The sequence below is a fragment of the Chlamydotis macqueenii genome, chromosome 14, assembly GCF_036417535.1.
Source record: "Chlamydotis macqueenii isolate bChlMac1 chromosome 14, bChlMac1.mat, whole genome shotgun sequence".
Classification (NCBI taxonomy): domain Eukaryota; kingdom Metazoa; phylum Chordata; class Aves; order Otidiformes; family Otididae; genus Chlamydotis; species Chlamydotis macqueenii.
The window spans coordinates 5,285,863-5,301,908 of NC_141569.1; the positions used below are offsets into that span (position 1 = coordinate 5,285,863).

At 38.1% G+C, this 16,046-nt stretch overlaps 1 protein-coding gene across 2 annotated transcripts in view; it reads right to left on the reverse strand.

Moving 5' to 3' along the window:
* Positions 1-16,046, reverse strand: part of TENM2 (teneurin transmembrane protein 2) — a 514,050-nt gene that overhangs the window by 104,881 nt on the left and 393,123 nt on the right. For both annotated transcript variants that reach the window (XM_086758660.1, XM_086758659.1), the window contains 3 exons: positions 12,219-12,424; positions 4,078-4,273; positions 1,156-1,257 (listed from right to left, as the gene is read on the reverse strand). In XM_086758660.1, coding sequence (XP_086614786.1) covers positions 1,156-1,257; positions 4,078-4,273; positions 12,219-12,424 — 504 coding nt within the window. The remainder of the gene's footprint in view (positions 1-1,155; positions 1,258-4,077; positions 4,274-12,218; positions 12,425-16,046) is intronic.

The following is a 16,046-nucleotide window of genomic DNA, read 5'->3' on the forward strand; positions in this document are numbered from 1 at the left end:
GTAGCACTGACGTAGCATCATTAGCTCATTAGCTTTCCCAGGCCCTTGAGGTCTTTTATTTTTTTAATACTAGGGCACCTTCAAGAGCCAAATATGGAGACACAAAATGTAAATTACTCACTCCGGTACAACTATAACAGCTATTCAAGAAGTATTTCACAGACATGCACAAGTATGCTGGATGCCACCCTGCTACACCAGTAAAAGAGGTGAGGCACAACAAACTGTCCTCAGGACTGGATCAGGAGTCTAAGAAGAAACGAGTACATTTTTAAGGCCCTTCAAGGCATTTCATAAAGCTTTCAAACACCAGGCTTTCCCCCTTTGAACACTAACAACCCTATCCCTGTGGAAAAGAACTGTAAGCACATGATATTGATAGTGTGCTCAAATCTTACACAAAGTAAGAAGGAAGTAAACTGTAAAATGTAATGACTGTGCTCAGGAACAGCAGGGAATACAACTAAGTCATTGATTTTAGACAACATGTGCTACTAGCTGTGTACACTAAAGAGGTCCTTCTTTATGAATCTTTTCCCTGTGACAGCTACAAAAAAAACCTCTCAGAAAAACTTAGTAAGCACATACTGCCAATCCATAGGTGTCTTTTAGATTTCTGTTTAATCCTTGATAATCGTGCATTTCCCAGTTTTAGTTGTTAAAATTTAAAATCAACATCTAAGAATGGGTTTATTTTAAGACTTTATCAAGTCCTACTTATTTTCCTAAAAAATGCAAACTTCCTTTTGTCAGAGTAATTGTATACGCAAGAAAGACGCTATGTACTAGAAGTCAGGCTCAGCCAAGCCAGAATACACATTATGTGCTATCACTGAAGATAATCTGTCTTCTGTTGCAGACCAGTTAATGACTGTCAGAAAGCACTGATGATAATTCATCCACTTCTACAGAAAATAAATATTTTCTGTCATTTCTGCCTACTACCCTTGACACACAAAAAAAGCTGTAGTTACACAAGCTCATCAGCAATGTAGCAATACTTCCACCTTATCCTATTTAACCCAAAGTTCTCAAAAAAAGATGCATATTGATCTATTTGAATCTAGCTTGGACCTACGCTAACCAGCAGGCACAGTAGATCCATAGATCACAAACGCACACAGTGGTTATTTGTAAACATAGGGAAAACGATACCTTTAGCACAATCTGCTCCATGAAATCCTGGAAAACAGTGGCAGACACCTGATACACACTCGCCATTCCCGTGACAATTACGTGGGCAGTCTTGCACTGAATCTGAAACAGAAGCATCACAGGTACATTAGTTCGTTCCTATTTAGACTACAAATTCTTGGCTTAATTTTTCTTCAGTTTATTTTGTCTCCAATACTTAGAAGAACAATTCCTAATAATATTAACACCACCAAGTTTAGGTGAAGCAGAAGGGTACCAACTATTATGGCAGCACGAGTAAGCATAGAGATCCAGTGACACACTGAAGTCACATATTAAATCTCTGAGTAGCTTTAGAACTCACAGTGCTCTGATCATGCTCAAGTCCTCTGTTCCAACAGGTAGACAGGACAGACCTAAGGGGTCTGCAGCTATGTTTGAATTCATATTATGTAGCAAACATAATGCTTCATCAGGAAAATCAACAACATCCCTTTTGCAATGAGACTCTGATCTTGCACAACCACTCTTCCATCTGAAACTGATTATCCCAAGAAGCGGATCTTCTCCTTCAACAGACATTTAAAGCCTCATTAATTAAGCTGACTGAAATATCTGCTGAACATGACAAAGAGGAACTCTTTTGCTCCAGTAAATATTCTTAATTCTAAAAAAATTAATTAAAAAGGTGCAAGTAGCTATGCAAGAGGGTGAAGAAGAGGGCTGTAAGAACAGAGGACAAGGTTTAACACTAGAGTGTGAGTGACGGACTGAAGTGTTGATGACTTCAGTATTCTGAGAAGTGCAAGCACACCAGCCTGATGATAGCATTCCAATTGTACCAAAATACTTATTTTCCACAATTTCTATTATTATTTGGATAATATATACACTACTTTGCATAATAACAATCTAGAAATAAAATTCCAATTTTGAAATTAATTATTAGAATCGCTTCCATTTGAAAGCTGCTGGATTTCAGGGGAACATATTTTCAACACTGAATTATTGGAACAAAAACCTAATTGGAACGTTCTTACTCTTCACTATTACTCCCTGTTGCTGTGGGACATGTGGTCCTAAAATAAATGGCTCTGTCTGTTCCAGACACTAAACAAATAGCAGCTGTACAACACAGAAAATGAATTTTGGATTTGGAACTAGCAGAACCATGCATAGTATTTCTCTGTCAAATTAAACTAAAAAGAGGAGAAAGATCCAAGCACAACTTCAAATCTAATTTCACAGTTGCAGGACACTAAAAAAACTCTAAAGTAAATTTTTGAAGAGATGTCATTAGCTTGGCCTCTTGAAATGATTCCTGTAAACAATGAAAAGAAAAATTGAGACATAATGCTCAAAGATTTCAATTTGTCTCATGAAGAAGCTTGTCTATAGATTTATTCATTATTTTGCTTCATGGCACACAAGTATTTTCTATATATTCAAAATCATGGTAAATTTAGTACTGTCTGGGAGTTAACATCATTTCTGTTATTCTTTCTCCTCTTCCACATCAGAGAACTTTCAGCTGCCTCAGATCCTTTGATTATGAAATGCCTGATACTAGGTGTGTGCAAAAGAACCTCTGAACTGGATAAAACACTACACTTTTCTCTACATTTCAGCCCAATTACTATTATTACACTATCAAGTAGTCTACCTGACTATTAGACCTTTGATGTTCTTGAAAGCTGCAGCCTAGACCAGGCAACTCTTAAGAACAGCTTATCATATCTGAAGGTTTTCCAGGCACGATAGGGGAGTAACAAGATATAAGCACAAACGTTCCTGTTTTTCAAGAAGCAGCAAAAGCCTTCTATGGGCAAATAAGCAAACATATATATATATATATCAACATGCACAGCGCTTAGTAAAAACCACACATAAGCTCTGAAAGAAAAATAATTTTTTCCTCTTTATTAAGGTTAACAGAAACAATTATACTCATACTTAATGACACAGTATTGGCTATCCTCCTACACCCCTTGGGACTTAAGCCAACAAACTGATTTTTAATACCTATGTAAAAGGGAAAAAATTAAGCTTCATATCATTAATCAGGCAAGACCGGAAAAGACTTCCAACTAGTTTTCATCAAGCTTAAGAAGTCACTTGGTCTTCCTGCAGTTTATCATTCCCTACACTAACAGAAATTACAGATTTATATAACATAATGCCATTTAACACTTCACTAACCAGGACAGAACAGTACGTAGACTATCTCAGGATTTTTTTATGCCACTGTGACAAGATATTCAACAAAGTCATTAAGTGCTTCAAAGTTCAACGAACCTTCTAATAAAGCTTGGAGCATCTAGACTCAGTTTAATTTTCAACTAAATGTAATCCTATTCTTTAACAAAACTGCAAGCTTCTCACATCAGAGGCTAAATGTTCTTCTGCTGTTGATTCCACCATAGAACATGGAGATGACCCGCTATTAGGTGAGCAGTAAGCTGTAAGACAGCGTATGGCTAATTAACTGGCCCAGTCCCTGGGGTGACTGCAAACAATAACCTCATTCACAGGTGTCAGCTTCTTGTGCCGTCTTTCTACTAATATTAAACAGCTCTCCTGCTGGATACTGTTCCACTTGGATGTAAAGAAGCTTCTCCAGAGAAGCAAATAAGAAGTATAAAAGTGACAGAGATAAGGGAGAGAGATATTAACTGGAGAATGCTTCAACCCAGACTGAAGTTATCTGAGTCTTGTTTTCCAGAACCAGACTCAAGATCTATATGGATGCTAAAATCTTAAAAAATAAATCAGCAAATGAAAATCAGAACCCCACTGCAGACTTTTTGACAGAGTAGTGTTGAGAGAAAAATGCACTACACAACATAAGGATAAACAGGTCAAATACTGAAGACTGCAAGAAAGTATTATGGTTTTAAGCAAACGAACAGAGAAGAAAAAAGTTCAGCTTCTGGAGATACCTACCCAAAGTAACTGTACTGAAAGAGACGACTTCTTTGTCCTTGCCGTCATTGTAAAACGCCAGGTGCCACAAACCCACATCCAAGTACTGAACAAACACAGCCTCATTCTGAACAAGGGTCTGAATACTTCGACGTTCCCGTGGGGACTCCACCACGCTCCATTTCTCCTTCCCATCCAAGCGTTCCATGAAATCATACTGCAGGGTAAAAAAAAAAAAAAAAACAAAACAAGGAGGGGGAGGGGGGACCAGGGAAAGAACACAAACAAAACCCCGAACAAACAGACCTGAATACAGAATGGTATTTCAGCTCAAAATCTGACACTCTTTTCTCTTCTACTTTGTAATCAAATTATATTTCTGGAAGATACATCAACGTGAAACTGATATTTACTAGTCGACCATGGAACACACCGAGATTCTGTGACTCTTATCCTTTCTTAAACAATGACATAGATTTATGCATTTTTGCTCTACATAAGTGATAAAAAAATGTACAACTGGTATTTCTTGACAGGCTAGGTTTTGAGAAAGAAGTTGAAATTTATTATTTGACCCATCAAATTTTAGGTTCCTACACAGCTTTCAAAGCTGTAAACCTTTAACCGGTGAGAGACACTCCCTTTCCTAAGCAATTGCCTACAATAAATTCTTGCTGCCAGAGAAACAGGAATCTCAGATGTAGCTCCAGACATATAATTGAACAGAAGCCCCCAGAACATGAAAACAAACAGGAACACCACAAACAGGAAATCTATTTGCCTAATGTTAGGTAATTCAGCACTTGATAAAAATACACTGCACAAGCTTTACATCACAGGGTAAGAGTTACTTACCTGAGGTTGTATGTGGAAGAATCAGGGGCAAGTAGGATACAAAAACCAGAGGGAGCATGAAAAGGAATAACACAAATCAAGTGGCTGAGGGAATTGAACTTATATTAAGGAAAACTGAGAATTTCTGGTTGGATGGTTTCCAAGATACAACACTACATTAATCTTCGGAAAAGAGATTATTTAGAGCAAGTGATTATTTAGAGTATAACAGGGATGGCACCATTAATGGCATGAAACAAAAAAAAAAAAAAAAAGAAAAAAAAGAAACTTAAGATGAATGTCAGATAAGCTTCCCATCTATTAAGCTCAGTAACAGCCTCCCAATGGAGATGCCACTGCATCACACAAGTCTTGCAGGACTGCAAGAAATATTGGTTAATCTACAACAGGGAATAACTGTGCATAACAAAGCAGCTGGCCAACAGTTTTCCTAAAAGGCTTTTTGCTGTCTTGAATGTCTGTGATTCTGGAGCTCTCAAGCTGATGCCATGTTCAACTTACTAGTTCTCTAGTCCCTATCTAAGGGAAGCCCTTAAGAAATAACAAAAACAAGATATCTAATCTTTTGATAGCTGTATAACAAGTCCTCTATGAAAGCACATCTTGCTTTAGATACATTTATCTATGTAGTAGAAAGAGATAGACATGCCTAAAGAAAGACGTATGTGTTCAATCATATACAGTAATAGTACATGCTTGCTTGCCTACAGTTTCACTGCATTTTTGCATTTCCCTCCGTTATCTCTAGAACACGCAGTCGGTGCTTGAGACAGCTCTGAGAACACATACAGCTTCACTTGCTTTCAATTTAAATAGAAAATTGTAATCTTGCATCGTAAACAGAATAAACATCCACAGAGGGCTGTCTTGTACGCCGTATTTCACTCATCAACAGTGAGTTCTAGCAAATAACACACAAGATGCAATAAAATAATGAAGATTCTCCCTCCTGGTAGAAAAGACAGACACACGGACTGATTTAACACTTCAGTGCCATACTACATATCTATCTAAACCTATAAAAGCTGACCTTTCTGTTTGAAATTTCTTAACAGTGAAACACGAGCAATATGGAGTCCTCGATGCACTTAGCCTTACAACAAAGGGAAAGTACGGAAATACTATTCCGAAGTACTACTCCTGATAAACATGTGGAACCAACACCAATACGCTGCCACAAAGGAAATCCAAGGCAGGGCAGGAATTTGAGCCCAGGTCTCCTAATGTTGAAAGCCACTGTCACAGGAAGTGCGTTACCCACCCCTTCCTATACCTTTAATCATGGGAAAGAGAAGTGGTGGAATAAAAAGTTTCACCAAACTGTTAATATTGCCATCCATTAGAGCCTTTTTTTCACACAAGATTTCTGCAGGAGAAGGTAAAGCTGGTAAATTAGTACCTTTAAGCCAACGTATGCCAGAGACTGAGAGAATTTTGGCATGCCAGTAACTTTCAGAGTATCAGAGGTGCCAAACACACACATATCTATCTCTTAAATCAATGACATCTGGAAATATTGCTAAAACCTATCGTCTAACAGTCAGAGGTTAAGGACAGACTCATCAGCTCCTTGGGAAATGTTATTACTCGGGCAACATCTTGGGAAAAAGAAATCTTGCTCTTCAGAACAATCATTCACAAAGGGTCAACTAAGGAAGCAGCAATAAAAGCTGACATTTCTCACTGGCAACATGCTGTTCGTCTCTGCTTGTGCTGGCAGGTTCTTCTGCCTCCCCTCTGTTTGATGCTGATTCTACCTCATAGAGCAGAGAAGGCTCAGCAGTCGGCAAGATCGAAGGGGCAGAGTATTCAGGCTGAAACTGCTTGAAGTAGTTTTAGCTGCAGAATCTCTTTTCACAATGACAGAGTGCGACCTAGTGAGAGCAGGTCCCTTGGCACGACTCCCCGTAAGGCCACAATTTTAACTTCGGTAAAGTTAAGACTGGTATTGCCTCTCTTTAATCAAACTGTGAAGAACTATTTCATGCTCAGGCAAAAGCAAAACGACTAAACCTGAATAACTTTATGAACGGCGATGCATCGGTGCAAGATGATACAGAAGATAACATTTTTATCCCTCCTTGGATTCCTCAGGACTAAGGAAAAAAGAAGGAAGATAAGGTATCTGCTGGTGGTTCCCTCAGTGTACAAATCTTAATGTGTCAGCAAGTACTATCTATATGGACCCAAAATCTAAAATCCCTGACTGAAGGGTCACTGAGATGGTACTGTGAATTCATAATTGGACAAGACTTCTTCACATAGTTAGCTGAATCATAATTTTTCTTCTTGTAGCCCTGATGATTTTCTGATCTACCACACTTGCATGATTAATTATTTTTATATAATGTTGTGCTGAAGATATCACTCTTGCTTTAAAGCTACTTATTGACAAATATACATCGTTCAGAAGACTCATCTAGGAAAAGAATTAAAGTACTTTCATGATCATTAAGACGCAACAGTGGAATTTTTAATCTAACACAGACAACCGCTAAGGAAGAGACAACTAAATCACTTGAATTAGGGAATGGATCTGGCAAACCAAACTAAATCTCTGAAGTGATTTGGAAGTTTCACTGACTTTTTTTTTAATGATCCTTTATATTTCATAGCTTCATATTAAAAGACAGACAAAAATGGCAAAAACTGTTCAGAAACAGAAAACCACCAGAAATCCCAGATGCCTACATCTTCAGAGCTCCATTTTGCAGAGAGGAGTACTTACTATGATTAAAGCTCCATCTAAGCACGTGACCTGCCAGTCTACTTTTCTAAACAAATTCCAAATTCACATTTGCAGGGAGTTTGTTTATTTTTACTACAGAGCACACCAAAACTCTACTGCATACTTTTATTTACAAACCTAAATCTCATACAAAGTTCTTTCTGGGCAATTTATTTTATGATTTTTCCATTCAGTGCTTTTTATCCTTCAACACATTTTATTCATAGGCTAATAAGGACTTTCTTTTTCTAGTAACCATGGGGAGTCAGCAGAACAGCTTAGGAACTTCATGTACACGGTAGTGACTACGCAGCACAGTCCCATCCGCACAGCACAGATGGACTGAGCCCAGTTGCATACGGGAAGTGAACTGGTTGTGAAAACACAGCACAGCAAAGAGAGCTTGCAGGGGCTGACTGAAAATGCGGAGAGTCTGCATAATCTTTGGTTTTTTTTCTTAGATTTGAACCTATTTGTATGATTCTACAAAATCCCTGATCACGTTTGAACTTAGGAACTGAAAAGAAAGATTTCGCAGAGCTTTTGTCTCAATAATGGATGCACAGTCAAATGAACGAGTGGGGAAAAAATGGAAAAAACATGTTTGGCCTTGTGGCTAGCATTTGTCTTTATGTCAAAGCCCTGTAAGACCTAAGCAGCCAAGAAAACATATGTCAGGGAAACTTGTTTGCAGAGTGCTTTAAAATTAGTTCTTAATAAAATCCAGTTAGTAATTATTCATTCAAATACACCCATGAAACATCTGATACCCACAGTGACAGCCAACTGATTTGTTTCAACATTTGAATGTGACACACCACCACCAGTACAATGCAGCAACAGCCCTCAGTAATAACAGCGCAGTCGCCACGAGATAACTTTAGGATTGTCGGAGCACTGAAATGTGTCTGAGCACTGGCTAAAACACAAGGTAACACTGAAGATCCCCAGCTATTCAAGTTGCTTCAAACAAAGCCACTTCCTGTTCTAAATGAAAACAGTTTTCATCTTGACAGGAAAAATTTGTAAGTATAAAACACTCTGCTGGAAATGAAAACAATACAAGTCCATGCACTGCCTTCTCCAGACATCACAGTGATGTTTCTGTAAGGTTACCTTATTTCACGCGTCATTTGGAATGCTCTACCAATGTGTAGTAACAGCGTAATTGCTATAATCTCTGTACAGTCACTTCATGCATTATTCCACATTTACAGTTCATTTTCTATACATTATCAATTTTATCAGTACAACGATCTTCTGCTAATTTCCTATTGATCACTCAAGCCTGCAATGCATATTCTGTTATTTCTGTGTTGGAAAGAACCTACATAGGTTGGAAGAATTTTGCTTGGAAGCAATGCATTCCTGTTTCTACTCTGCCTGCCACTCAAAACTGCATTTTAGCCTCTCCCCTAGAGCTCCATTCCCTGTGCACACAGCACACGAGGCTGCTTCTAGACAAGTTTACAGCTACATCAGCTTGACTGACTAAACCAGGCATTTGGAATATTTGCTAAGCAGAAATACTGAGAAGGTTAAATCTCAGCAGGGCTCTCAGACAGGAACTGCATCTTGTTGTCTCAGGTTAATCATGTACCTAATTTGCTGATTATTGACTTCATCCCACAAAGGATTTTACTTGGCTTGACATATCAGCACTGATCAGTGATGAACTGTCAAGTGAAGTTGTTCACTGCTTTACAGCTCATGTCCCTAACCTGCAGAAACAAGGATTTTAAATTTCAATTTTAAAATATTGTCTGGTGTCAACTTCAGACTATTTTCATTAATACAAAACCACTCTGCTCCTTTCTGTCAGAAAAAGGCTTCTTTGCACTAACTCAGTTTGTAACGGCTTGCCTTTCTTTTTCTAAAAGTATTTATCTTGGTAGCAGCTTGGCTGAATTTTGATTTCTGGACAAAAATGCCAAGCAATCTTGTGCTGTACCACCCTACTGACAAGCACCAGGACCCTGCATCAATATGGGAAAGTAATTCTGCCGATTATACTGGTGAACTTAATTAACTTCAGTTATGGAAGAGGCTTGGAATTGCTTCCTCTAAAGACTGGAAAACAGATTCTCTAAGGAGGAATCTAGTTCAGTAGGAAACACAGTTGATATTATTTAACTTTACAGAAAGGTCACAAAATTTAAATCCTATCCATGTAAGGTGGAGTGTAAGAAAGAAGAGAGACTTTGCCTGATCATAGTCTTCTCAGATGAGGACGTAATAATGAAACCTAGAACAAATACATTTCATCACAGTGTAACAGAAATTAAAGTTCAGCTTGAATTTAAAAAAATACTTTGTACGACCAGCAACATCCAACTGGATTTACTGTAAAACACAGTCACAGTCATTGTCTTAGACAATTATAATTAACTCGTATTAATAGCAAAGCTTGATCATTGCTTAGGAGCTTTGGTTGCCCTAAGCCATTTTCACCTCACGATTCACACTTTTGTTTGTTTTCCTCAACTAAATTGCTGGTTTTTTAACGGTGAATTTCATTCTGAATTAAATGAGACATGCTCAATGAATGATGCCATTACCTCACTGCAGCACTTAAAGATCCATAGATATAATTTTGCCCTCATGGCAACATACTAAAGCATTACAGCCACAACAAAAATATTCCTAAGAAAGGATCCCACCCTGGAACTTATTCTCTATGGATACCTCCTGTGTGGCATGGATGCCAGGAAGCGGCTGGAAACTAGTCAACAGCCCTCTACAATTTCCGATTTATCTTGTCTTTGTATGGAACTTCAGGATGCTGCATGCTAACCTCCAGCTGTAAGGAAAATTGACCACTTGCTCTCCCCTCCTCGGGTCGAGGACTGCTGATCCTTATTTCTTAACAATCCGACATATCCATTCAGTAACTCAGAATGTTTTAAACTGCATATTACAGGAAGTTAATGGAGTCTGGATGGTCAAGCTCCTTGTTCACAAATTCTTAGAAGCACAGGTCATAAACCCACATAAACCTCTTCTCTCCTTTCCTCCCAAGTCTATTTTAAGATTTCTGTTCTCAATTCAGACTACAAGCAAGAATAAACACCAAGGAACAAGAGGCAATGCAGAATAATTCCACAGATTTGCCTCACATTAGGAAGCAGATCCAAAATTCAGTTCATGTAAGTGTAGTTTTCCCCAAAAAATTAATTGGTTGACTGTTTGTACCATGAGTTTGTGCGTGCATACGGACACAGTCCACTGAGGGCTGGTATCTCCTTGCAGGCAATATGCACATGCTTTCCCTAGATGGCAATATGTAGCAAAGCAATTATGTTAAAGCCTCTGGGCTTTTAGCTTAGGTTTTAACCATCTACGTTTTTGCAGTGTGCTTTGCCAATGAAAAAAAAAAAAAAAGTAGTAGCAGTTCTTTGTAAATCAAGGCAAGGCATCTAGAAATGTTAAATGCGACTTTCCCAGAAGGGGTCTCGGAGTTCTACATTTTGTTTTTGGAAATCATATATTAAATAAAGCTTTTCAAGTTTAGGTGACAATTTCTGAATGAAGCACCAATTTTTAGTAGTGAGGATATGCATGAAGGAAGGGGTCCTTTCCAAAAGCTGGTTGCTATTTCTGCTTCCCTTGCACTCTAAAGAATGGAAGCTCTTTCATTTTAGTATGTGTAGCTGCAAATATATTATTTCTCATTACAGTTCTAATCTAAGTAAATGAGAAGCCTTCCATTCACATCAATGAGTTTTCAATACAATTAAAAAAAAAAATCTCTGTAACAGAAAATACAGCTATTACCTTCTCATGGCAAAGAAATTAACACATCCCGTGCACAACGTAGAAGAAAGATTAACTTTGGTCTCACTAACTTAAAAACTATCTTTACCTACAACCCTTAGCTCTGTAGTACAGGGTCACTGTAAAAATGCAGCATTACTGAGTTTCCATCTTTGAGGCTGGATGGAAATCAAGAAGAGTTGAGTTTCCCAACTGCAAGACTTGCCCCATGTTTAAGTTAGACACTATACCTAAATACTCTCCTTGAGGCAAGAGCAGTAAAATTAAAGCTCTCTAACACATGGCCACTACATTATGTTCTCCAATATGGCTGGGTAGCAGTGGTGCCAAAGTCTGTTGCACATCCCAACAATGCCATTCCAACAGCCTGTGAAGATTAAAACTTCTATGAAGACAGAAAATTACACATTAACACATCTAGCTGTGCGTGCACTGCAAGTCTATACAGTGCTTTGATACTGTGAATTTCACTAGCATCACTCATCATTTCTGACTGGTGTATAACTGGATAGGTTTATCTCAATTGGTGTCAAGATTTTGCCAGAGATTTAAAAACTTAAGTGTCAAACCACAAGTTACCTTAAAAATCTGAATGGTAAGAACATAACTGATTACTTCTTTTATCAATGTACTGCTGAGGTATGTAATAACCTAGAAATTTTAATACCAGGGTGTTCAGTCAAATATTAAGCAATTCCCAGAAATCCCTAACTTGAGCTCCATAAGTGCCAACATAAATCTAACACAGATGCTCTAAACTTTTGCATTTTGACATTTAAAGTCAACAAACACATTGACAAAGTACCTGGGCATGTGATGGTGGGAGTCCTCTTCTTATATAAACACCAAAAAGAGCATCCTTCCCTAAGGATATGTTGAACTTCAGGAACTGTGGCTGGCTGATATGGATCTGAGACCGCCAAAACACTCCAGGGGGCACTTCCTGGCTGACCCTGCGGCCAACTTCTGTTTCTCCACTATCTATGCTGCTATTCCTAGTGACCCATGGTCCTACAAAACAAAAACAAAGACAAATCAAATCAGATAATTGCATTTAATACAGGTATTTTCATTCATTCAAGATTAAGGTCTGTGGCAATGCCACCTTTTAAACCAAACTGTAACTTTCCTTTCTCATTCTGATGCAATCTGCCTTCTGTTTCAATCAGCATGTAAGAATTTGGTCGCTATATTTGAATTAAGACGACTACAAACCTTTTCTGGTGGGGCACGTGCAATCTTAATCTAAATCTAATCCCTCCAACCCTTTAAATTCTACAATTGCTTTTTCCTGATCAAGTATAGTAACAGCAGAGAGTCAAATTAAGCACATACGAAACTCTTCATGCAATTTTCAACTGCATCTTGTAGGCAATCAGGTTATAAAAAAATTATCAGAAAGGTGAACTGAAGGGGTAACTTCAATCTAAACAGACCAATTTTTTTACTACCATTGTTTTATATAGTACAGTAGTCCAGTAAACCTCCAGGTCATAGACAGGAGAGTTGACAGAAGAAATGAAATGCAGAGAAGAGGATTTAGAGGACAGTTTGTGTGTTCTAACATGCATCTCCTCCCTCTTGAAATAAAGTTAGTACAACTCCACATCCTGCCTTTTAAGCCCTCCCGGCCTGAAGCAGGGACTACCCACCAGTCTTTCTCCCTCGTGCTGTGGTTAGTCAAAACCACATTTGATGGTTCTTCAGCATGCATTATTGAAGACAAGAGACAAGACCTTTCTGCTTGAGTGCTCTGGCTTCCAGATCATGAAAGAGTCAGCTTCTAAAACATGGTGCAAATCTCAGCAGAACAGGATGGTTCTGAGGCTACACATATTTTAAACATGGGGTGTGCTATACGAAGAGTCAGCAGCGCTTTCAAGTTACAGTACACAGCAAAGTTAAATTTCGTGTGCCATACTCCCAAGCAATGTGGTGAAAAATGCATTTAAAAATCATTACAACAGACACTGTGAAGACCATAGAAAATACCTGTTAACAATCACAGAAATTTAAAGGTATCATTAATATAACTATTGATACACACTGGATGGCAGCAATACCTCTGATACAGCTTAAGAGTATTTGTGAAAAGCTCAATGTTTACTTCATGTTTTTTCCACGTTGTGATGCTATTTTCAATAAATGGCAAGTTACATTTGAAACATATTCCACCACTGTATAAATGTAACAGGATGGCACAGAATGACATGTAATTCCAGCAGGTAAATAAAGAACAGCTTTTCTGTCTTGACTATCTTTAATTGAGAGTGCTGCAAAGGCATGGTTTCAATTATAGATTCCAAATTATCTATGTTAGCAACAGTTACACTTGTACATAATGAAACAGGTATTATGTTAGCAGTGTTTTGAAATGGTAAAAGAATGCTCTGTTTACTAATGGCTATATAGTTTTTGGCAACTTGCTTGTTTTTTTCATTTTCTATGCTAATGAACCTACAACATCAGAGCAATAAGAAAAAAAGAAAGCAGAAGCAGCTGCAAGGAAAGAACAAATGTCTGAGAACATCAAGCAATGAGCCTTTAGAGCTGCCCAAGAACACAGACTTACCAACCAGATCCAAACATACAATGTTTTATCAGAACACTGATTTAATTTCTAATGGATTACTGCAACAGAGGTTATCTCAAAGTTCCTACCTCCACAAAGGCAGGCACATCTCACTACAGTTCAAATGAGCACATAAAATCACCCGTGGAATGCTATACTGGAATCACTGGCAGAGCTGGGAAGTCAGCCTAAGCCTGAGGACTCCATCTCCTTTGATCACAGCATTACATTTACTTCACTTCATAATTCCAAGTTATAGTAAAAAATGATGACTTTTTTTCAACATTTTTAAGAAGTGTGCTGTAAATTATTTCTTTGGAAGCAGACTGCATGTACTTAAATGAACATCAAGTGTATCTCATCTGAGAACAGTGACACCCTCCGGAGAAACTTGTTCTTTAGGATCAGGATATCCACAGTCCAAGTGAAACAGTCAAAGTAAAAAGCTATTTCCAGGAAGTATTAAAGTAGGCAGCACTATTATTATGATAAGGGCTGGATAAGAAATAAAGGTGGGAAAATTAATAGACCAGTGCCTCTTCCAGTCTTCTGACTGTCCACAGATTCCTTATACTCAATGAATTAGCTGCATTACATACTTTTTTCAATTTTATTACAATAAAGCTCCAGTCCACAGAAGCTAGTGGAAATCTTTGACATAAGGAATACTGAAGTCGGGCGATATTATCTGTTTCTGAAATGCACACATAAAATTGGTGGGAATCTGGAGCTTAGATCTGTTTGAAATCAGAAGCCCTCCCCCTACAACAAAGAACAGAATGGAGGGATGCCCATTTATTTTCAAGTCTGTATTTCTGTAGTAGGGCATACCTCTGCTCCATATCCAGCCCGTGCCACATCTGAGAAACAGCTCCTGTCTCACCTCCGGCATGCTGAAAGGGATCCTTATTTTTGCTTTTAAGAAATTAATACACGAGATCCTGCTTTTATGGTTCTATGTTGCAATGCAGAAATAACATAGTTTAGAAAAGCCTGAGGTTGTACTAACATGTAAGTTTTATATTTGCAATTTTAACTAACCACTTATAAAGTTTTAAGTCCAGTTCTCAGATGACTACTTGTAAACCAGAAATATTAGCAATAACCTATTAAAAATTCTCACCTTGAAGATGAGTAACACAGAGCAGTCACATAGAAATATTACAGGAGGTGTCTCAACATTGGCCTTTTCATGCTCCTTCCTCCATAAGTTAGAAAAACAGAAATGAAATGCAAAGAATATGCAACCACTGAACCTATTTTCTTACTCAATAGGCTTAAGTTTGTTTTTTAAAGCCTCAAAAATTGATCGTCCTAACTTTGTATTTGCAATGGTTTTCTCTGCACTAACAGCTTCACTTATAACCTCTGTCTCCAGAGACTCAAACCTTTTTTTTTATAGCTCCCTTCAGTCTTCACCTCCTAATGCAGAGAATGTTTCTTGCCACCTGACGCCCTCCCTCCAGCTATTTTTAGAAGCTTTTCCATTTTGACGGACCACTGCAGATCACATTCAAAGAACATCAACTGCATGTAAGTGAAGTTACAGATGTGACAAACTGACAAATCAGGGAAGAAAGACTAACCCAAACAACTCATACTGCTGTGAACATATCACTCCCAATATCATTATCTCTGCTGTGAGCGACTGTTCTAGTGTTTTGTCTGTTTATCTCATAACCCCACCGATACTTGGATTTTTTTTTCTGTGATTTCCTCTGTATAAACATCTACAGAAGAGTTTTAAAAGCATACTTCTTTATCTTACCCAGGGGAGCCATTTCAGTCGCTCAGTCAAACATACATTTATCAACTAAATAACACTTATTCATTTAAACTGCTGTGTTATTTACCCAGCTGAATTACTATTTTGGCATATACATTTGAAAAGACTGTTTTAGCACTGAAGTATATTTGCCTTTGAAGCTATCAAACACGCAATACATGACAACAGCAAGGCAAACTCCCCCTGCTCACTTGTCAGCAGCCTCATCTCGCAGCCGGAGGTCGGTTTGAAGGTGGCAGCGGACAGGACGTGCCCGCTCAGCCCTTCATTTAACT